The sequence below is a fragment of the Amblyomma mixtum genome, chromosome 3, assembly GCF_055824585.1.
Source record: "Amblyomma mixtum isolate Tamu chromosome 3, ASM5582458v1, whole genome shotgun sequence".
Taxonomy (NCBI): domain Eukaryota; kingdom Metazoa; phylum Arthropoda; class Arachnida; order Ixodida; family Ixodidae; genus Amblyomma; species Amblyomma mixtum.
Window position 1 is genome coordinate 58,770,966 of NC_143014.1, and position 23,163 is coordinate 58,794,128.

Consider the following 23,163-nt stretch of genomic DNA (forward strand, 5'->3'; position numbering starts at 1 on the left):
GAGAGGGGGATACCCTGCGCCTGGTTCAGAGCCTGGTGGTCAGTCGCGTGGGTTACGCCCTCCCGTACTTCAACCTCAACAAAGGAGAAGTGGATAGTGCAGATACCATACTCTGCAAAGCTTACAAGACAGCCCTGCATCTACCAATGAACACCTCCAACGCAAAACTACTGGCTCTTGGAATTCACAACACCTTCGAAGAGATCAAAGAAGCCCAACTGGTCACTCAGTTGGCTAGGCTCCAGCAGACTCCTACGGGGCGCTCGCTTCTTAGGCGACTGGGGCTAGGCGGAACTGCGGAAATCGAGAATCGTACTGCAAGCATACCGGACGCAATTCGCCAGACGCTAAAGGTTCGCTCCCTTCCCCGGAACATGGACCCCAACTTGCATGCGGCCCGTAGGGCAGCCCGGGCGAGGTATGTACAGCAAAATCTAGCTACAAAATCCACAACGGTATACACGGACGCAGCTCCGTATACAGGAAGCTCACATAACAGCACAGTGGCGGTAGTTATTGATTCCAACCTAAAGGAATTAGCTAGCGCCTCAGTGAAGGATTGCACGGTAACCGAAGGGGAGGAGCTGGCCGTAGCTCTAGCGGCGGTAGCCGGTTATCGAAGCAACATGTCCCTTACCATCCTTACAGATTCGAGAGAAGCGTGCCGTAACTACATGAACGGCCGCATAGGTCGCGCCGCGCTCCGGCTCCTCCAGAGCGCGACCCCGCCAAAAGTCACACATAGCATTTACTGGGTGCCAGGACACACCGACATAGCGGGGAACGAACGCGCCGACGAGGTAGCTCGAGAGCCGAGCTTCCCCCCAATCGGACGATCTACCCGACCGAGTCGGCCCTACGTACTCAGACATTCTCAATTACTATAAGGGGGTACGGATCCGCTATCCGCCGCCTCATCCTGATCTAAATCAGCTATTACAGAGGCAGTGTATTGGCGAAGATTGCAGACAGGAACATTCCCAAACCTGCATATCCTTAGCAAGATTTACCCGACGCAATATCGGGACACTTGCCCGTGGTGTGGCAGCAAACCATCGTTGTACCACATCACGTGGGAATGCAGTAAGAACGACAGCTTTCGCAAAGAACCGAGTGCAGAACAGTGGGAGAGCCGGCTCTCCAGCGGTGGTCTGGGTTGCCAACAAGGTCTGATCCAGCACGCCCAACGAGCAGCGAAGCTCAGCGGAGCCCTGGAATAGGGGCACCGACCCTGTGAGAAGAAGGAAGATGGACCTCTTCTTGCTCGTCTGCTACTAGCACCTTTCTAGAGCAATAAAAGTCTTTCCTACCTACCTACCTACCTCCACACCTTTAAGGGTCATTACTCATTGACATCCACCCGAGCGCAGCCATACGGCTACAAAGGAAAGTGTCGTGTCCGGTCGCTGTGTTGAATGCAGCGAAGACGCACACGGTACTTTTAGACTTCGTTTATTTTAAGCCGATGAGGGTGCGACCAGCGTCGACCGAGGCAGGGGCCGAACTGGCCGCCCGAAGAAAGGAGGGAGCTGAGAAGCGTCCACGGGAGGGAGTGGCTTCCCAGAACAGGAGGAGGGTGCGGGGCGCACCGTGGGGGGGCATCTGGTGACAGCGTGCGACGAGGGGCAAGTGTCGTTAGGAGGAGGATTGAGTGGTCGTTAGGAGGAGGATTGAGTGGTCGTTAGGAGGAGGATGCGAACTGTCGTTAGGAGGGGAATGCGAGTGGTCGTTAGGAGGGGGCGCACACACACAAAAGCAATAAGGGGACACAACACTTCCTTCCCCCTTAGAAAGTTGCCTGGTATCGTGCAGGGGGTCGGCGCTCACGCGTGGAGGCGCGCTGGCTTTGTGCGCTCGGGGGAGAAACACTTGTAGGCTGGCTGTTGTTCGCTGTGTCTCCTGGGTCTGTCCTGGGCGAAGTCTCTTCTTCCGGGAAGAGGTGCCAGGCTATGTGGGAAAATGGTGCACGTGTTCTCTCCGCTGGCGGACAGCTCTCAGACGGCGTCGTAAATCTACGCAGCTGGTTGAGATGTCGGCGTGCTACTGTGCCATGTATGTTGACGAGCCAAGAGCGCAGGCCTATGCGTCTGACAATTGTAGCTTCCTCCCAGCGTGGCTTTTTCAGAAACTGTCGGGCGAGGACGCGCTGCCCCTCATTAAGCGTGCCGCAGCGCGGAATTGCTTTTTCTTCCCGGAACGTCTCTGCCTTTGGCTCGGGGAGGATGGCTGTGAGCTGGGTTCGCATTTCACGCTCGAACATCATTTTCGAGGGGGTCTCGCCTGTTGTGCTCTGAACCGTCGTGTGCTGCTTGAAGAGAAAGCGCGCAAGGCGGCGCTGCAGCGAGCCTGTCTGATCTCTTTCAAGGGCGCGTTTTAGCTCGGCTACGTAGCGCTCGGCTTGTCCGTTTGTCGCTGGGTGGTAGGGGGCCGATGTAACTGATGAGATCCCGTTGTCGCGATAAAACTTGAGGATCTCCGCAGACACAAACGGTGTTCCGTTGTCCGACACTACCTTGCGCGGCAGGCCGAACGTTGCAAATAGTGATCGGAGGTTGTCAATGACTGCTGCCGAAGTCGTCTGTCCCATTTGCCTTATCTCAAGCCACTTTGTGTAGGCATCTACGACCACAAGGAAAGTGCAGCCCTCAATTGGTCCTGCAAAATCAATGTGCAGTGTGTGCCATGGTGTGTCTGGCTTTTCCCATTCTGGGACAGGAGCTTTCGGCGGGGCGCTCCGGCTGCTCTGGCAAGGCTTGCATTCTCGCACCACTGTTTCGATGTCGTTGTCAATGCCAGGCCACCACATGTAGCTTCTGGCACACTTTTTCATTGCAACGATGCCCCGATGTCCGGCGTGGATGAGAGACATAGCTTGTGCGCGTAGTTCTCTCGGCATCACAACTCGGGACCCAAATATGATGCAGCCGCGATGGGTGCTCAACTCTGTAGCTCGCCTGCGGTAAGCGTCGAAGTTGTCCCCTTTGAGTTTATGCACGTTGCCTTGTTGAACAGCTGTGTAAACTAGCTGGAGAGCTGCGCACTTCTGCGTAGATGCTGCAACTGTGCCTGCTGTAAGCGGAGGTTCTGGCAGTGCTTCGAACATCAGAACGTCTCCTGGTGGAAATGGTTCGTCAACAGTTGCGTCTAGTGGCAGACGGCTTAGCGCATCGGCGTTTTGATGTTTGCCGCATATCATCACGCCTAGTGGAGAAAACCAATTTCTCCCTAGAAGGCTTGATCCTGTGCCCTTCACAACAAGCAGAGGTAGCGTATGGGTCTGGCCGTTGTAGTTAACCTGCACGTTGGCAGAGCCCAATAGTGGCAGATTCTGTCCTGACCACGTTCGCAGGTGCGTGTCGTCTTGTTGCAGGGCGGGTGCGTCAGATGGCCATGAAGTTCGGAACGTGTCCTCACTGATCAGAGTACAGGCTGCGCCGGAGTCCACCTCGAACTTAATCAGCTGGTGATGTACGCTTACTTCTGTAAAAATCTTCGGTCGCGTGCCGAGATTCATGGTGTTCAGGTCGTACAACACAGATGGTGTTGCTGATGTTGTTCCATGGAGATCAGATAGCGGCGTATTCTCTGAGGCGTTGACGCTGTGATTAGGCTGGGAAGGTGACTTTATCTTGGCAAGTCTCCGTTTCGTAATGCATGCTCTTTCGATATGCCCTCGCTTGTGGCAAAAATTACACGTGGCTGACTGGAATCGACATCCCTGGGGGTTGTGTTGGTCGTCACACCGCCAGCAGCGTTGTGCCTTTTTGACCGATTTTACAACAACAGAAGGCTTGCGCACCTGGTTGCTTGTCTGGTGTACCGGCTCGGTGTTCCGGCGAATCCCTCTCTGCTGGTGACCGGCGCTCTCCGCTCGAACGGCGATGTCGTAAGCTTTGCTGAATGTGAGGTCCTTCTCAGCGAACAGGCGCTGCTGCAGTGACTCGTCACTCAGTCCGCACACAAATCTGTCGCGTAACATCACGTCCAAGGGAAGCATGGTGGTGTTAGCAGAAGAAGCTGCGTCTCCCTCCTGCCCGGTAGCTGTTGTCGACAGCGTTCCAAAATTGCAGTCGGCAGCGAGCTTCTTGAGCGCGGCTACGTAGGCGCTCACAGTTTCTCCTCCCAGTTGATCTCGTCGTTGGAAGCGAGCCCGGCTGTAGACCTCGGATGGCCTTGGGTCGTAGTGCTTTTGCAGCGCTTTTACGATGTCGTCGTAAGACACTGCCGCTGGTGTGCTTGGCTGAATAAGGGCGCAGACAGTATCGTAGGTCTGCTCCCCGCACAGCGTCAGCAGGTTGGCCCTCTTCAAGGCTGGGTCTGTGATGTTGTTAGCTTCAAAGTAGAACTGAAGGCGTCCAACCCACGATGACCACGATGAGCCGTTGAACTCTGGTATCTGATTGGGAAACCCTCGCGTAGCCATGGCTTGTCAATAGCGTTGCGTAGCGCGGGTCGAATCCACTTTCTCGTCGCCACTGTCGTGTCCGGTCGCTGTGTTGAATGCAGCGAAGACGCACACGGTACTTTTAGACTTCGTTTATTTTAAGCCGATGAGGGTGCGACCAGCGTCGACCGAGGCAGGGGCCGAACTGGCCGCCCGAAGAAAGGAGGGAGCTGAGAAGCGTCCACGGGAGGGAGTGGCTTCCCAGAACAGGAGGAGGGTGCGGGGCGCACCGTGGGGGGGCATCTGGTGACAGCGTGCGACGAGGGGCAAGTGTCGTTAGGAGGAGGATTGAGTGGTCGTTAGGAGGAGGATTGAGTGGTCGTTAGGAGGAGGATGCGAACTGTCGTTAGGAGGGGAATGCGAGTGGTCGTTAGGAGGGGGCGCACACACACAAAAGCAATAAGGGGACACAACAGAAAGCTATGCAGCTTTCTCAGAAACTTGGTAGTTAAAGAAAAATTCGACCTGGTCCGGGGTTCGAACCCGGAACCACCACTTCACCGGAGCAGTCGCTCTACCAATTGAGCTAACCGGGACGGCAAGCTTACGGTAGGGCGAGAGCGAATTGATCAATAACTCGAAGTGGGAACTGTGTTGGTCAAATTTTTAGGGGAATCTCCCAAGGGGGAGTAGAATTGTAATAAGGGAGTAATTACTGCGCTCGGGTGGAGTCAATGAGCGGCTAAAGTGGTGAAAGGCTAAAGCCTGAGTGCTGCATTCTGCTACGCGATTGTTCACTTCAAATTCTGTTGGTGCATTAATTAACTGCCAATTAATGACGCTTAATCTTTGCCTTTAGGAGTGGAACGCGAGAGCGTGTTGCAGCGCTGCCAGGGAGTCCACGGAACGCCACCACCTGTTCGGCGCGATGCGTTGCCCTTTGAACACAACGCTTTTTGAGGAAAGGAAATTGCTCTGTAATGCTCTGTCATCTCGGTGGACACCTGAACAGCACCGTACAGGGAGGAAGTGGAGTGAAAGAAGGAAGAGAAAGAGGGGCCGTAGTGAAGAAAATGAAAATTGTATTTGAGGAAAGGAAATTACGCAGTAACTGTCTCACATATCTCGGTGGACACCAATCGAAAATTGTATTTGAGGAAAGGAAATTGCGCAGTTACTGTCTGACATATTTCGGTGGACACCCGTCAAAATTCGCGCGCAGTGACGTCACGACTATTTCGACCAACCTGAAACGCGGACAAATTTGCTAACACGTCTTGGTCCCGAAAAGAAAGCCCATACTACGCTCCGCCCACGAACGGCTTTTGCTTTTAGAGCGTAAGCTCTACTACGCCATATCTCCCATTCATCTCCGTCGCCATGACCTTGAGCTCTCTCGGAGTGCAGTCTGGCAGGTGTGTGTGACGACACCCAGTGCTATCACGTGACTTGCTCTAGCGGGATAACAGCGTCCCTGAAAAGGGTGCTTGAAGTTGGCGATATATATTGCGTGCACTGTGCAGAGTACAGGCCACCGACCGGAACGCCGCGTACAAGACCCGAAACGTGAGTTGATAATTTGCAATGCACTTTTAAAATTCCTGCTTCCGCGCTTCGCGGCGGCCGGGCTTTCGCCCCAGCGCGCAAAGCCGCATGTATCATTCGTTAAGTCAGCAGTGGAGGGCTATCATATCGGTTCGCCGTGTCAATTCGAATTTTGACTACATATACAACTCTGCTTCTACTCGTGAAGCGGCGCCTTCCATCACTCCAGGCGTACCGAACTTTATAGAGTGCCCCTTTCACAGCCCCTTTAGCGCGTAATGATGCTTCTTACTACGTGGCGTCGTCTGCTCGTTGCGCGCGCGCTTTTCTGTAGCGCCTTTATTTCCGCACACGAAATCAAGATATTCAATTTCTTGTTCCAGCCCGTGTATGCTTCGTGTGTTGTGCTTCTCTACAGGGGCTGTCACAAACTGGTTGCTCTTCTCCTTTCTCTGGCTTGGTTGCGCGATACGACCCGCGGCCTACCTAGCCGTTTTAAAGGGTCGTAGTCACTCTATCACCGTGCTAGCGCGAGGTGCACACAAATCCAACGAGCAAAATACGAAAGGCACTGAAGACTACTTACGTGCTGGGTTCGAAACCCACCTCGGGTGAAATGTTAAAACTTTCTTTCGTGATGATGTAGGCACTGCCATGACGTCAAAAGGTCACGTAGGTCTTCGGACAGTCCGGCGTGGATAACTACAACGCCGGATTTTCCGCCTCATGAGCAAAATAATCATGGAGGAAGGAAAAAACTCCGGGGAGGCGGTTACGTTACAGCGTGTATGTAGAATACTGCAGAGTGGTTTGTTGGGCGAGTTGGTTTACCATATTGAAATATACCTGCGCTTAAAAGACACGGACTGAAAGATAGAGACAGACAGACAGACAGACACACACACACACACACACACACACACACACACACACACACACACACACACACACACACACACACACATACCAGCGCTGTGTGTGTGTGTGTCTCTATCTTTCAGTCCGTGTCTTTTAAGCGCAGGTATATTTCAATGTAGAATACTGTTACGTCACATTCTTAGCAGCCGCTTCCACCTGCGTCCCCCTACTTGGCCGCCGTCTGAGCGCGCTTGCGCAGAAGGCAAGGGAGCAGACGACGCCGCTGCGCCCAGCGTTACCATTGGCTGCGCAGACGGCCGAATACTCCCAGTAGACCTTGCGAAAGCGCGCGGTTTCCTTCCTCCATGCATACAATGCTTTCGCATTAATATGGCGACGTTCAGGCAGCTGCCCCTACGCGCGGTATGATTACCACGTGGTGGCACGAATCAGTCGCGGGCAAGAGGTTAGCAAAAAGCGAGGAAAATACTTTGCAAGGCGGGGCCAAGACACTGACATATATGACTCACTCCGTGCCTTCCGCTGAAATCGGAGCGGGGGGAACCTTCGCTTGCGGAGGCTAGTCGACCAGGCGGCAAAGAAGACCCTCGGAAAGAGAACAGGAGCGGAGCGTGGCGATGCTTGTAACTCCGCTATTAAGCAGTCTTTTCAAGATATTTCTGTGCTTTATGGGGGTTTACGTCCGTGGCCGCACATTCAGTGCAGAGGCCCAACTTCCACACTGCCAATATCTTTTTTGGGACTTCTGTCGTCACATTGCTTCATCAACTACATACATCTTAGTTGAACTTATTTTAACGCGAGAGCGTTGGCACCCCCATGTCGGAAAAAATCACCGGCGCCGGCATTAACACCGTTTGAAGCCTCGCAGCCAGAGCACACAGATGGAATGTGGCGCCTTGATCGAGGAGGGGTGAGAGTTCCCCCCCAGCCCTGCCCCGGAAAAGCAGCCCATGCCTCGCTCACGTGACCTTGTGGCATCATCACAACCTGCCCACTGGATTGTGAGCAAACTTCGTGGCAGGTGGCAGTTAAATTAATGACTGGTCGCGAAAGGTTCTTCGGGAAGAGCAAGCTGGGTCCCACCAGCCCCACTGGTGGCAGCACCTGCCATCGCAGGGCAGTGGTGCATCGCTTAACCGCTGCACCACTGCGCCAGGAGAGGTATGAGACTCCCAGGGATCTATAAATGTAAAGTCGAGAACTGCCAATTCCGTATATATGGGCAGTAATCCATTAACACCATCGTGTCATAAGTGTCCCTCAATTTTTTTTTTTTACACTTGTGATGACACACAAATTTGTGCACCAATTTTGTGACAAGCAACACCACTGTGAATAGTAACTCATGTTGCAGATGGAGCCATGAACCAAGTCTGTTAAAATGCCTGTACCAGACAGGAAAATTTATTATAAAGGATGGCACTCGGCCAGATGGGGGTCTACTTCCCATTACTACTATGCTGCTGGGCCACCACAGAGGAACCCCGCAATAAGTGCTCTGCAAACATACCAAATACGATAGAAGAAGAGGGCTGACAACTTCTGCAGCATCCTGCTACCAATGCGTAGCAAATGACCAGTGTTGCTATTACTGCTTCCAGCAGAAAATGAAAAGAGAATGAAAACTACCCATCAAACAAGGATCCAACCCCATGAAAATCGTGCCTCCAATCTAACCACTGATCCTGAAGCATTGGGTAGACACAGCCAGCTGAACGGACGCTACAGCTTAAAGCTACAAGCAGTGCCCTCTGAGTTGTCACGGTGAACCAGAGAATTTAGTTGTAGCTCTTGTTCTCTCCTACAAATATCTGACAAGCTTCCGAAATCCCTGCAGAATTCAGTTCTCAGCTTTGAAAATGTACTGAAACAGAGCAAGCTCATTCTCAAACAGTGAACACACAAACATGCACACACAAAATCTAGCAGTGACACAAAGAGTGAGCCACTATTGACCACTGGTCCGCATACACTGTCCTGTGGCACTGTAGTAAGGGGAACCACACGGCATAAGCTGGTATAAGTGACATAACAGCATGCTTTTTTTGCCAGATCATGTCAGCACATAGAAGCCACAGAATAAAGTGAGAGAAAAAGAGGAATTCAGAATAAGTTACGTGCTTTGACTTTCACTCAGCATACAGCCTAAAGTAAATTTATTAAAAATATGTGCTAATTCAGTACATAGAAAGAATAAGCAAATAAAAAGCAAGTATCGCCACTAAAAGACAGACACATTTTCATCATGCAGCAGTAGCACGCAAGTCTATACAAATCCAAGTAAACCTAAGGCCTGAACATTTACAACATGTGGTCAGGTAACCATGCACATTACTAAAAAACAACAAAACATCTTTCTCTAAGCTTGAGTATCAAGCTAGCAATCATCTAACCACAAGAGTCTTGCTACTGGTTTCATGCATTCAAGGTACAGGCACACTAAATCTCGCACATTTGTCCAGCAGGTACTTCAGAGATGTCCTTCATGCAGAAGCTGCAAAAACCACTCATTTCCCAGTCAACTGAATATTCTGCATAAGCACGGTCATTGGACACCATACACTACACAATGCTTCCAGAAAGAATGCCTTTCAAATTTCTGTAGCACTAGTTTCATGCACAATTTCATATTTTCGCAGCCTGCTGATAAAGACCAGAACACAATATTCAAACCTGAACAAACCACACAAAATTTCAGCAAGAAATATATCAAACTTCTGGACCTTACATACTGAGGACATAACACTAAAGAATCAAACACAAACTGAAAACAGTTCCAGTAAAATAACTTGCAGTCTTAATGCTATGCTACGCAACGGTGCTGAAACAGTGCTCAATGCTCACTCTGTCAACCAAATAAGCATAATTTGCTTTGAATATTAATGCATTGACACTGGATTAAAGCAGCTGCAGCTACACAAGAGCAAGCTCGGTTAACTAAAGCTGAAGTATCTTTTCCCGTTTCATTAGTACTTCCAGCCATACTATTCGCACCAACTGAACAGCCTCTGGCAAGCAACTGAGAGCATTTGTTTACAACTGATGAAAGCAACAGGCTCTTTTACCAAATACACACAGATATTCTTGCAAAGCAGTAGCCCTTTTTGAAGCTTTCTAGGCCACAAGGCTTGCTGTTGGGCACTGTAGCAGAACCACAGTACTAGTGCTACACAAGGCACAATAAAGCTCTGAAGGTATTGGGAAAAAAGTTCTTTTCATGCCTCAAGGAGTGTGACAGATGCAATACAAGCTGCACTGCAGGGTCGAGGAGCAAACCTAGTGACCTGAGAACTTCTAAAAATGAAAGCACAAGATCCCTTGACAATCCGATATGCAGGATTAAACTTCCAAAGTTGGACGGGACTACTTACAACCACCCATGCATTGTTTGGTGCGTGGGAAAATTTAGTGTATAGCAGCAGGTACCTCTAGCAAAATGACAACAGCCAAAACTAATTTCAGCAGGAATCCTAACAAAACTTGGGCCCCCGATCTCTATGATGCACTATAATAACACGTTTAACTACTTGCACAAGCAGAGTATAAACTAAGACTGGATTACAGGCCTCTCCAAAGAACCAAAAGATAATTTGGTCATACCCACGTCCAAACTCAAGAGTCAAGGGAAACGCACACTGCTTTATTTCCCATCCAACAACCAGCTCCAAAATAGTTTGCAACTTAGGATTTACATAGAAAAGCAGCAGGCTTCACAACACATCCATTCACGCTTCCATAGGGTGCTTCTGTGAGGACATTTATAAAGGAACACTAAAACATGTCCAAAAGAAAGCTACCCCTACCATTGCTTAAGAGTCAAATGTTACATACGTGTATGTACACAACTGCAGCACAAAAGTAGTGTAAAAAAAAGTGTTGAAAAGAAATTCTTCCAACATCCAAAGTGGGATAGTAAAGTGTGGGACAGGCTACAGAAGAAATATACCAGACCATAAGATGTAGCCACTTTCAAGAGACTTCCCACACTCCGTCACGTGCACCACAGAAGGGTACACTTCACGCAGGCTCTTCAATGTGCGACACCCTCATGGTGAAATAATACAGGGAACGAAGCAGAAACAGAAGGAATGCAATCAGGCCACCTGAAAGCATAGAAAAAAGAACAGCACACCTTTTACTTACTTCAACACAGCACACTACTACAAAGGATAATAAATTTGAATGATTGCGCCATTCAACAAATTATAGACTGCCAAATAATACAGTATAATCTTGTTCAAACAAACCTTGATAATGCTCAACATTTCAGACTGTTGTAAAAGAAGTCTGCAGAATAAAAATGCTGTTATAACAGACTTTGATCCACAGCCAAAGAAGAGCCTGTTATAACCACAGTGATCTACAAGCCATATGCTAGTTAGTTAGTTTATGGGGTTTAACGTCCCAAAGCGACTCAGGCTATGAGAGACGCCGTAGTGAAGGGCTCCGGAAATTTCGACCACCTGGGGTTCTTTAACGTGCACTGACATCGCACAGTACACGGGCCTCTAGAATTTCTCCTCCAAAGAAATTCTAGCTGCCGCGGCCGGGATCAAACCCGCGTCTTTTGGGTCAGCAGCCAAGCACCATAACCACTGAGCCACCGCGGCGGCACAAGCCATATGCATAGCTACAAACAAGAACTGGTTTATTCAATCTTAACCCCTGAAAGAAGGTAGGAAGCTTAAAATGAGCTGTATGGCTAACTGCTTTTGGTGTACAGCGACCTGAGCCAAGCAAAAGTCAAGCGTGTGGAGAATGCACTGCACATCCATGTGGTGCACCGCCATTCGAGAGGTTCACCTTCATGAGAGCAGGCAATGCTCAGAACCAACTGACATTTGGTTACAGGCTGCTAAGGCGTGAGAGTTGAACTTTACTCTGAGGCATGTGTTTTTCGTGGACTACATATGGAACGAAGGGCTTGGCATGGTATATGGAGTTTAACATCCCAAAGCGACATGGGCTACATGGGATGCTGCAGTGGAGGGCTCCAGAATAATAATTTCGACCACCTGGGGTTCTTTAACATGCAATGACACCGCACAGTACATGGGCACCTAGCATTTCGCCTCCAGAGAAACAGGGCCGCCATGGCCAGGATCTAACACGCATCCTTGGGCTCAGCAACCAAGCACCCGAACCAATGAGCCACCATGGCGGGGCTGAAAAACTTGTGCCACGGCTACCGTGCTGGCTGATCGCCCTTTCCTCGTGGGCCACGCGAGACAAAGCGTAGCGTGTATTGCTGTGTATTAGCCTCTTTATTTTCTTTTTTTGAAAGTGACCACCCAGAATTGAGTGAACAAAGGATCTACCAGTGGAGGCGACCTATCTGTGCTACTTGTGCGGCCAAAGGCAGTTTCGGCCTACCTGCGGGTAGTAGCACACCCCAAATATGCATAATTATGTACATGAAAGCGCCATTAATTCAAGATTTTGAACCAAAGCCCTGCAGCCCCCCCAGGTTGCACAGAGCTCCATTTGAAAAAAGCCTTGTTAACATGAGGGTAACCCGGCTCTGCCACTGACATTTCAAACTGTGCGCCACTGTAGCCACTCACTCGACATTACTCATTAGCCATTGCATTTCTGGAGCACGAACTTGAAAAGTGTGCGTCGAATGCGTCACACCAGTATCCGAAACCACAGGCACGTTTGCAGTCTGTCAGTTCAGTTTGCCACTCAACATGCTAAGAATTCAGGGGAGATCACATGGAGATCACATGAACGTGGAAGGTCTGCAGTTTTATCGCCCTTGATCTACACTGGCCTCCAACAGTTGCCCTGCCATTATGTTGGCACTTTCATCACTGTTGCTTTAAGACATCCTATTGTGTGCGCCTGCTGCGATATCAACGTCGCGTGGAAATTATGTACTACGTCGCCACAGCACTCAGAGAAAAGTTGGAAACTGCACGAGTGGTCAAGCAGGGCACAGATGCTCACTGGACCTGCCAGGGCAGCAAGAACCAAAGAATCGTTGATTTATGACGGCTTACGATTAAGACCATTACTTTTATTTTATTATTATTATTATTTATTTTTTTTTGCTGCTGGTGCTGTTGCAATGCGTAGCCAAGGCACATGAAGTTAAGCACTGTTCGGTGCCGGAAAGCCCGCTGTAATGGAGTGGAAACCAGCTTAATGGCCAGCTAATTTACTCAATCGTAGATGAATGCATGGTGTTACCGAATCCGTAGTAATTAAATTAATCCAATGGCAGAGATGGGAAGACCAGCCAAAAATGGCTGATTTGTATGTTATATCCGAATATCCATTGAAACCGGATCTGTCGTAAGGAGGTTATAATGTATTTAGGATTTCCCAACAACGCTGCTACAATATAGTTTCAAACTTTAGAGTCAGAACAAGCACACAAACAGGTTGCAGTGCTCAGCTGTGCATGACTTCTAGTGCTCCTGCGGTCACTGGCTGCTTTACAAAAGCTTCTGGTAGAGCACAGGGACCTGGTATGTCTGCACTGCTTCCCGAGAGGAATGCAAATTAAGAGGAAAAAGTGTAGTAGCATGCGCCAACGCAATCAGCATGCTGGTCTGCTAGCTGGTATATTGCAGCAGCAGTTTGAAAAAGCTACTCGCAGTCTTCAGTGACCGAACAGCAACATTGGACGGTGTCTTCGGCTCACAAGCAAGATGCAAATGGTCGATGAGCTCACAATGCTTAACGGCAAGACATTGTGCTTTAGGGCCAAAAACTTTGCATTTAGTTCACTATTTAATAATCATCCATAAGCAGAAAGTGTTACAAGCATTCTGATACTGCAGCAAGCGTGCTTCGTGTTTTGGAAACCCACTGCATCACGTTAATGCTGCACAAATCTCCTTCACAAATCACCTATGTAACCATAACCCAATTTTATGAGGCAGCTAACCTCTTTGTGAGAATGGGATAGTGAAAGAGCTCAGCAGGAAGCAGCAGTAACTTTTTCCTTTTGATTGACAGGCAAGAACTTTCACACATGCCATCTACAAATCAAATGCTCTGCTCCCTTCACAAGGGCAAGTGTGTGTCCCCGTTTCTTTGCGATGTGTTCGTCCCTTACTGGACAGTGTTCAACTGTGCCATATAATTGGATTTTCACCCTTGATTCCGAAACTTCTGTCACAGAAACAGCCCCATCTTTTGATGTAAGGGTGAACATTTGCAAACATCAAAAACACTTTACAAGCATATGAAAGTTTGAGCAATCTATGCAAAGGCAAAAAAAGAAAATAATACCTGACTTGCTGCCCGCCCTCACCCCCTACACTCACAAATATAACAATTACCTTACTTCATAATTTGGGCATTAAAAAGCTAACACTCATATCTCGCAAATCAGAGAAACTAACCATGAAGACTATTAAAAAAAATAACTGGAACTGCTCATTATACAACAGGAAAAGTTTCAAGCTAGAGGGGAATCAAAAAGAAAAGGAGTCTACTCACAAGCATAAACGACGTAAATACCCTTTTTCTCTTCAGCATACTTGTATGTCCCGAGCTGGAAAGAAACAACATCTCTTCAGGACAGTTGTTATCGGCAGTTGCTCTTAAAGCGAGGCACCATACAAGAAGCAAAATGTGCCCTATCTTGCTCACAGTGCTCATATTAATGAAATACTTTACTCTGAACTGAAAAAGTCATGCAAGGCTTGGGCTGACTGCCACAATGAACACTCTGATGACAAACCAACCTATTGGCTGTACTCACTCCTGGATTGTGATTAATCTCAAAAACTGCAGCCATGAGCGATCTGTAGGCAGCCAAAGACAATGTGGGCATGCAGTGGATGGTTAATGGCTCTCACTCCAGTTGGCACCACCTCTGCTCTGAGTCTGTTCTTTGTTCAGCGTTTGGGTGACTTTTGCTTCAGTCCGCTTCCCTCACACTGTGACAATGGCCACTCCTTCCATCCCCATAAAAATGTACCCTTTGTTGGCGCAGTGCATAGCTCAGAAAAGAGGGGACGCCAGACATGGTGAAGCATATGGGAGGCATGGTGGGCAGTAACTCCGAAATTTTCAGGTGGACCCACGAAACTAACGCTATTAAAAGGCATTGAATAAGGCCTTTCAAATGGTGTAGTACACCAATATACCCTGGTTTCTTGCAAGGTCATTGAAGCACCAACTGATAACAAGACAGTTTATGTGAACATGAATGTGCGGAGTACAAGCTGTAAAATTCATCCTGCATGAAGAACCAAGTAAACTAAGCAATTGGAGAAAACAGAATTTTAGTACATGGACTTTAGTTCATGAGTAAATAAAAAGTTCAGCCAGCATGATCTGTAATAGTGTTTCAGGCAACAACAAGCAGAGGTAGCTGGCCTACCATTACAAAAAAATAAAATGGATGAATGAATGAACGAGATGTGATAGTGAAAAGCGCCAGATTATCTTCAGCCATTTAGAGTTATGAAGACAATTGCACTCACTGTGATCCCAAGTGTGATGGCTAAAATCACCAGAGCCAAGACAAGTGACAATATTCCTCTGGTGCGGGCAAACTGGGGTCCTACAGATGACCTACATATGACAGACAAGGCATTAAAAAGAGGCAAGCAGTAAACACCAATATATGTAACCTACTCCATGCTCGTACCATGCATATCTTTGTCATGTGACCCAAAGATTTTTTAAGCACCTATCTTCGAGCCTTCACCCACACTCCTTTTACCAGAACTCAAAATAGAAGACATACATAAACAAGTTATTCTGAATAAATAGTACAACCCTTCCACTGAGATGGTCAGCTTTTTTTCAGCTTTTAAGTAATCAGAGCAGTCTAAAAATTCGTTACTGAGCTATTGCTACTACAAAGAAATCTAAGTCCAGATTTCAATTAAGCTATGGTGGTGTCGTAACGTGAGAGATTGAGCCACAAATCATAAAGCAAAAAGAAGAGAGAAATAAAGAGAACAAAGCTATGTGACACTGGTGCGACATTCTGAGTAAAAAAATGTTGCTTTTCAAAGGGCAACAATCAGGCAAAGATCCTTCCCTCACCTAATAACCTATTCATCATAGTTCATATGGCACTCACACTTTGCCACTTTCCAGCTCTTGTTGGTCTACACTTCCCATATTCAAGCTGCTTTAGGGTTTTAGTTGGCAACACAAAAATGTCCACTGTTTGAAAGCGACGACTCAATTCATCATTTATCGAAGCAAGAACATGCAAAAGCTAAATAAAAGTGAGAAGACAAAGCCCACTCTCATGCCACCCAAATCATGATCATGCTATATCAAGCTACCCCTACAATACAACAAGCCAGCTTGTATCGAACAAATGACATTCTTCTTCCAAGGCATACTATGGAATCAAAGGTGAACAGAACATGCTTTTTAGATTTGATACATAAATCTATCATCAATCTATGCTCATATGGAATTCAGGAGGTCTGCTCTGCGCAAGCATAAGCATTCCTGAGATTGGTACTATTAGGTCACTGCATCTTGTTCCATTTACCGTACGTACTTTCTGGTCTATAAGTTGCATCCACTTGCAAACAGCAGTTTTTTTCCAGAAAATTATATATAAGTCGCACCGTTGTATAAGACGCACTTATTCATTCAGTAAGCGCTACAAAAATGCACTGAAGGTTTCTTCGTTGGAAGAAAATACATGCATGCGACAACTGCCACGAGCAGACAATCCTCGAGTGTACCTTTTCCCCTCAACCTGCCTTTTTGACAGCTTCATCGACTGGAATGCTCTAGCCGGTACGTGCCATTCCTGGATAATTTTTTCACTCACATCAAACTGTCTCCCTGCTGCCCAGTTTCAGTTCTTAGTGTTTATTTTTGCATCACAGTTCCTTTGATTTGCAGTCAGCATCATACTGAGTAAGAACAGAGCAAGAACAACGCAGGACGAGCAAGAAGCTATATGGATGCGACGCCGAAATCGAAACTTTCGAGAACATGGCTGTCATGGAAGAAGGAAAAAATTTAGGAGAGGTCACTGTGTCACATTTTTTGAAGTCGGAAGTGAGGGCTCCGCCTCACCAGTTAGCTTGTTGTCTCAGTGTGCTTGAGTATGCACTGCGATGATCAAAGTGTGCCGTGCCACCGGCAGCTGACAGACAGGGGATGCATGCGCTGCCACTATGCAATGAGCCAAAGTCTACCAACAGACCTTGCGAAAACATGTGACTTCTGGCACACTTTTTGTCATGCAGCTCGGAGAGCAAGGGCCATAGAGTTTCTCAATATTGACCAGAAGGAAAGCTGGCACTGTGACAGTTATGTGACACTATGGAAGAGGCACAGGAATGTTTGGAAGATGAGGTTTCGTATTAGGCTGGGTTACTGCTGGGCGCGAAACACAGATTCTGCTGCAACAATAAGACCCTTCTCGAGGCAAACCCTGAAAAAATGCTTTAAAGTTTGCACACCAGCCTAACACTTGCATTAAATTTATTAAAGGCTGTTATAGTTGAATCCAGATTTCATGCCCAACAATAGCCAAGCCAAACATGAAACCTCGTCTTCATGGCAATCCCGTGGTGGATGAAGTGCTCTTTAAGAAACTCGCATAGATTGTGGTGCCACTTTTCCCTCTAGGTTATACTGAGAAATGCTATGGCGAGGGTCTCTCCTAGCCTCTCCTTCCTCCATGATGGCTGGACTGGATACAGCAGTGGTGCGCATTTCATGCCATCACCGCATTCAGTCAAGTTATTGAGAGATTATGTGGCTCTACCCTTAGAATAACATTTCAAGAATTGAACATTTTTGCACAGTGCGAATTGCTATAGCGAACCACTTCAGTGGGGAGCTATATGTACATGTGATAGCCCCGAGGAGCACACACCTGCCACAGAGCAAGCACAGCTCGATCCCAGTGGAAGTGGATCATTGCAGCGGATCGTGTTGCGCTGAAACTCTAATAACTCTATTTTTTTCTCCTTTCCACATTGGTTTTCTTTTCAAACATAGTTATTGGAATCAGTAAATATGGCGTGCACTGGCGCGTCATTTTTTCGCCGTATATAAGCGACACCGCTACATAAAATGTGTTAAATAAACATCCAGAAAAAAAAAAAAAAACAAACAACGAAACAGAGACTTATACAATGGAAAATATGGTACACTAGGTTTCCTTGTTGGATGCAATGTCCTACTTACAACTCTTCCCTGAATCATGAAATACAGTGAGGAAAGTGCAAAGATGACCCACTACATACAGGCTAAGGAAAATGGCATATGCACAGCAAATTAATTGAGGACCAATGCTGAAACTGGCTTCTGCATGATGCCTGATTGGAACTACTCGTTCTCTTGTGTAAGAGGCCTCCAGTCCGCGAACTTGCATGTGACAAAGTACTGCATGACATCACACTTGTTGGCATGTTGCAGAAGCCATAGTAATAATTTTCAGATGACGCCATTAGGAAAGCCACAGAAATAAAATTACAGTACATACTCTTAAACACTACCGATTATTGCCATTCACACTGTACTGCTTTGTTTCTTCAAACTTTCTCACTTATTCCCAATGTGTCTGTAAACAAGAAATGAAAAAGACTACACATACACTTTCCTGCAGTGAGGGCACCGAGAAAGGGCGTTGTTCAGCGTGTTGAACTGTAAGGCAAGAAGTAGCAACGTATGAGCAGTGAGCAATGACAATATGGCCACAGACCTGCCTGAGACACGCGCAAAGAGAGGCACCAAAAAACTAAATGATAGCACCGTAATTTCTGGTATACAGTCCGCCGGCTACATATGTTTAAAGGTGCACTGAAGAGGAATCTGAACTCGTCTGTTTGCCGCGGGAACTCGAGTTACACGTTCCCAGCATTCTTAGAAGCCTTGAATTATTGCCCTGTGAGGCCGATTTCCCTAATTAAATTGGATTAACGTCCAGCTCCCAGCTTTTTTTTTTAACTCTCCGCATATGGTGGGAGGAGTTGACCAACGCATGGAGTGCCTTTCAGGCAATCGCATAGCGACTTTGCTTTCACTTTTATTTTGTTTCTTTCAGGTTTCTGTGAATAAATAGGTCTAGTCAGAGACTACATAGCTGCAAATTAGGCTCACGGAAATAAAAATATGCGTGGACTCTTTGCTTTCGCCGATCACTACATATCACTCCGCGGATGGCATAGCGGCAAGCCGCCACGGGACTGGGTGAAAGGTTGGTCGACTCCTCCCACCGTTTGTGGGGAATTTAAAAAGAAAGGCAGGAGCCCGAAGTTAATCAGATTTAAATTAGGGAAATCGGCCGCACAGGGCAATGATTCAAAGTTTCCAAGAACGCTCAGAACATGTAGATCAAGTTCCAGTGGTAAAAATATGAGTTCAGATTCCTCTTCAGTGCACCTTTAAAAGCTGAAATTTCGTGCTTGGCAGATGATCTACAGGTGTAGACTTTTTGTTACGCAACACTACGTGAGTCGCCGAGCCATTTTGTGGAGCTGACGAAAGGACAGACTGCACATGCGTGAGGAACAGTGACGTCACACGGCACACAGCTCGCGTGCCGACGCCGTCGCTGCGCGGGTGACTCAGAGGTGCCGCTGCAGCGCTCGCCAGCTGCGCATAGCTAGCGTGCCGGGGCCGCCGCCACGCACTCTCCATCGCCTCTTTCTCTCCTCATTGCTTTCGCAATCCTCCAGGTTTAACCAGAGCTAAACCATTGCCATTTTTTTTTTTTCAATATAGACAACCATAACTAAAAATTCCAAACACTTGTTTCACACCTCGCTCCTGCAATCTATGTACTGGCGGCAGACAATCTAGAAACATGTCAGAAAATTTAGCTTTGTTAGGCCAATATCCAACACAGGTGTATTAGCACTGGTTGTTCTGCTGAGTTTAAATTGACTATCGGTGGGAGCCTTAATGTTAGCGCACTAAAACTGGAGGGGACATTTAAGCTCCACCTTAAGTGTATGACGTGACAGCATTAATGGGCTAATGCCCATATACACAGAATTGATCATTTTCTACATTACATTCACAGATCACAGGGAGTTCTGATACTCCTCCTGGTGCAGTGGAGCAGGCGTTAGGTGATGCGTCACTGCCCTGCGATGGCAGGTGCTGCCACTGGTGGAGTTCGTGAGACCTAGGCTGGCCTTCCCGAGCAACTTCTCGAGACTAATCAGTAATTTAACTGCCATCTGCCATGGTCGGCAGGTTGTGATGACATCACAAGAACGCGTGACCTAGGTAGCCCATCTGCCATCCAACTCTTCAAAGTCACTGAAGGACCGGACAAACAGACGAAATTTGTGAGTGGGGGCTCTGGTGCTAGCACACTAGAAAAATTCAGCCAAAACTGAGCGCTGAAGACTATACACTGGTTGCAGACTGCATACCGGAAATTGCAGTAGTTATCCTTGCTACCTGGAAAACAGTAAATAAGACCGAGAGAGAGAGAGAAGAGGCACATGGCACAAGCTGTTTATGTCCCTTGCGCTCTGCTTCCCAGTAACTGTGTCACCAACTCCACAGCCAACCATTCTTCTGATCATTAACACACAGAAGAAAGTCCTAGAGGACTTAGTTTCCATGACACCATGAAATCATCAGCACCTTACCTACACTTACTTGCGTTAAGCTGAAAGGTGTGGTACATTCAAAGACATGCACACAGTACCAAAATTAAAGAGCCACAGCAACAAAACTAAACAATTACACACCACAATAATACCTGGCAAAGCATGATTTTAAACGCTTAAATGACCCCCCGCTTGAAACTAAGAACAAAAAGAGAGGTCACATTGAAGCAGACCTTCGACAAGTCAGACTCGAAGGGGACCAAAAATCTGTTTAATTGAAGTGAAGTTCAAATTAAGGGGAGCCTTTGTAATATACACCAAGTGGTGAAGGGCCAAAGCATCAGTTTGAATAAATCAAGTTCTAATGGAGCAAGTACAAATGAACAAGAGTCCACTGTACAACCAATAACACATGACAATAAACCAAGACCGGAACTGTCATTTAAGTCTCAAGGTCAGAGACATACAAGTTATCAGTCCTGCCGTGTGTTTCGGGCTCGTCTCGCTCAGTGCTGAACCTTTTTACTTTGAAAACATGCATGCTATTTTTTTTTTGGTTCCAACAAAAAGGAAGTTAACAATTCACAGTAGCAAGGAGCCTAATATTCAAGGGGGAAGTGGGTATTAGAAAAAAAATTGTCAATAATAAAGTCATAATTATGAAATCTTCAGGGAACATGCATTTTTTTGTGCTGTTTCTAAACAAGTAATTTAATTTTATGTAATACAATCTCGCTATAATGCATGCCATTTGTTTCTCATGATATCAAGGAATATAATAAGGGTAAAATTATCATCCTACCTATCATAGATGTTGAGTTATAAGGTTTTCAAGTTGCCACTTCAGAAACGGGAAGAAAAATTTGTACTGCTACTTTTGAAGTGACATCTTCAAAACCTTCTAACTTCTGTGATAGGTAGGATGATAATTTTACCCTAATCGCATTCCTTGAAGTCACGAGAAATCAATGGCGTGTATTTTAGCAAGTTCCTTGCCCTTGGCAAAAAGTTACCTCATATAATATACAAGTGCACAAGGACTTGTTTTACATAAAATTAAAATGACATACTTGGAATCAGCATACAAAAGTACATGTTCCCCACAGATTACATAATTCTGACTTCATTAATAAACAATTTTTTCTAAGGCCCTCTTTCCCCCCTAATTCTTTGACATAGTACTGCCGCTGATGGCAGACATCAGAAACCACCTAAGATGTGGTAAGTAGTAGGCTGCTTAAAATCTTACAGTTACAGGCCAACTGTAACACAATTTCTTGGCATGTAAAAAGATTATTTCCTTAAGAGCGTTCTAAAAACAAGAGAGGGCATTCGTAACAGAGGTAAGTGCATTGTGAATTGCTCGTAAAAATAGTTGTTTTTATAACTGAAACCAGAAAAAGGGTGGCCATTACCAAGTGCTGAAAATGATGTTGGTTCTTTGGTTTATTGGAGTTTAACGTCTCAAACCAACTCTGGCTATGAAGGACACCGTAGTGAAGGGCTCCGGAAATTTCGACCACCTGGGGTTCTTTAACGTGCACTGACATCGCACAGCAAACGGGCCTCTAGAATTTCGCCTTCATCGAAATTCAGCTGCCGCGGCCGGGATCGAACCTGCGTCTTTCGGGTCAGCAGCCGAGCGCCGTAACCAATGAGCCACCACAGCGGGGCCGAAAATAATGTATAAACAGGAACACTCAGAACCACTTGGCCCCATAACTGTAGTGTTTCGACAGCTTATTGCTGCCAGTGCAAACTGCACTGTGGTACACAGGTGTGCATTGATTGACACGAAACTAACACCGATTGCGTGAATTTACAACACTGCGAATGAACACCGGTGAACAGGGACCACTTTTTGTTTTGTGGCCACTGCTTCCATCCTTCTGTCACCTCACGAATAAGAGATGGCACTGTTAGTACAGTTTGCGAAATTTCAATTTTTCAGCCGGAATCGCCACACGTGATGCAGACTTTAGGTTCATTCTGACCACACCAGGCAAGGACCCCAACAGAATGCCACATGAAAGAAAACAGATCGCCATAGCTGTATATTTTTCACTGTTTGCTGTATTTGGAAATGCCCGCGGTGCGAGTGTTCATGTGTGTTCATGTGTGGCGTGTGCATTCGTGCTCCCTATGGTTACAAAGCAATTCAGCATGGTAATAGCACCTGAAATTTCGACAAACTTTACCACAGTACCAAACCTAGGACTACCAAGCCACATTTTAGCCTCCAGCTTTTCACTCCATGCCGTCCGTAACCTGCTCACACCCAATGGGATCAGCCTGAGGACGACTCTTGATTTTCAGAACCTATGGCACACCCGGTAAGTTGCCTAACTGTGCGACACGCCACCATATGTACACGTCTGCTACAGAGCTTTTTAAATAGTTCTAACAGCCGTACTGCTTCTCCCAACTGGCATGGAATTTTATCGTGATTAGCGTTTTTCCCAAGCACAGTAAGAGCAATTCTAGCCAAGTAAAACTTTGTTGCAGTTGGCCTTTAACTTTTTTTAAACTACTGCAACCAGATTCCTCCCTGTAATAAAAGATTTGTTAGTCGTTATTGGTAACTGTTATATCAGGTGTGATTATCACTGATATACTCAGCACTGCAAGTAACATATGCTCTTCTGCTCACTGATCCTGCCCAGGCAGTGCAACTTTCCACTATGAATAAGAAAAATTTAACCTTACCTCATAGAAACTGCAAGTGCGGCAAGGTTTACAAACAGTGTCAAAAAATCCTTACAACATGTAAAAGCCTAAACAGTGACATCTTCTACTCTGACCCAGCCTCATACTTGCTGCTGTTGACATCAA

At 46.9% G+C, this 23,163-nt stretch overlaps 1 protein-coding gene across 1 annotated transcript in view; it reads right to left on the minus strand.

The window, feature by feature from the left end:
• Window positions 1–8,913: 8,913 nt before the first annotated feature.
• Window positions 8,914–23,163, minus strand: part of LOC149350322 (type I phosphatidylinositol 4,5-bisphosphate 4-phosphatase-B) — a 31,158-nt gene continuing 16,908 nt past the window's right edge. The window contains exons 5-8 of the mRNA XM_089579334.1: window positions 18,360–18,409; window positions 15,256–15,346; window positions 14,264–14,318; window positions 8,914–10,914 (exon numbers count right to left, since the gene is read on the minus strand). Coding sequence (XP_089435460.1) covers window positions 10,829–10,914; window positions 14,264–14,318; window positions 15,256–15,346; window positions 18,360–18,409 — 282 coding nt within the window. The 3' untranslated portion in view covers window positions 8,914–10,828. The remainder of the gene's footprint in view (window positions 10,915–14,263; window positions 14,319–15,255; window positions 15,347–18,359; window positions 18,410–23,163) is intronic.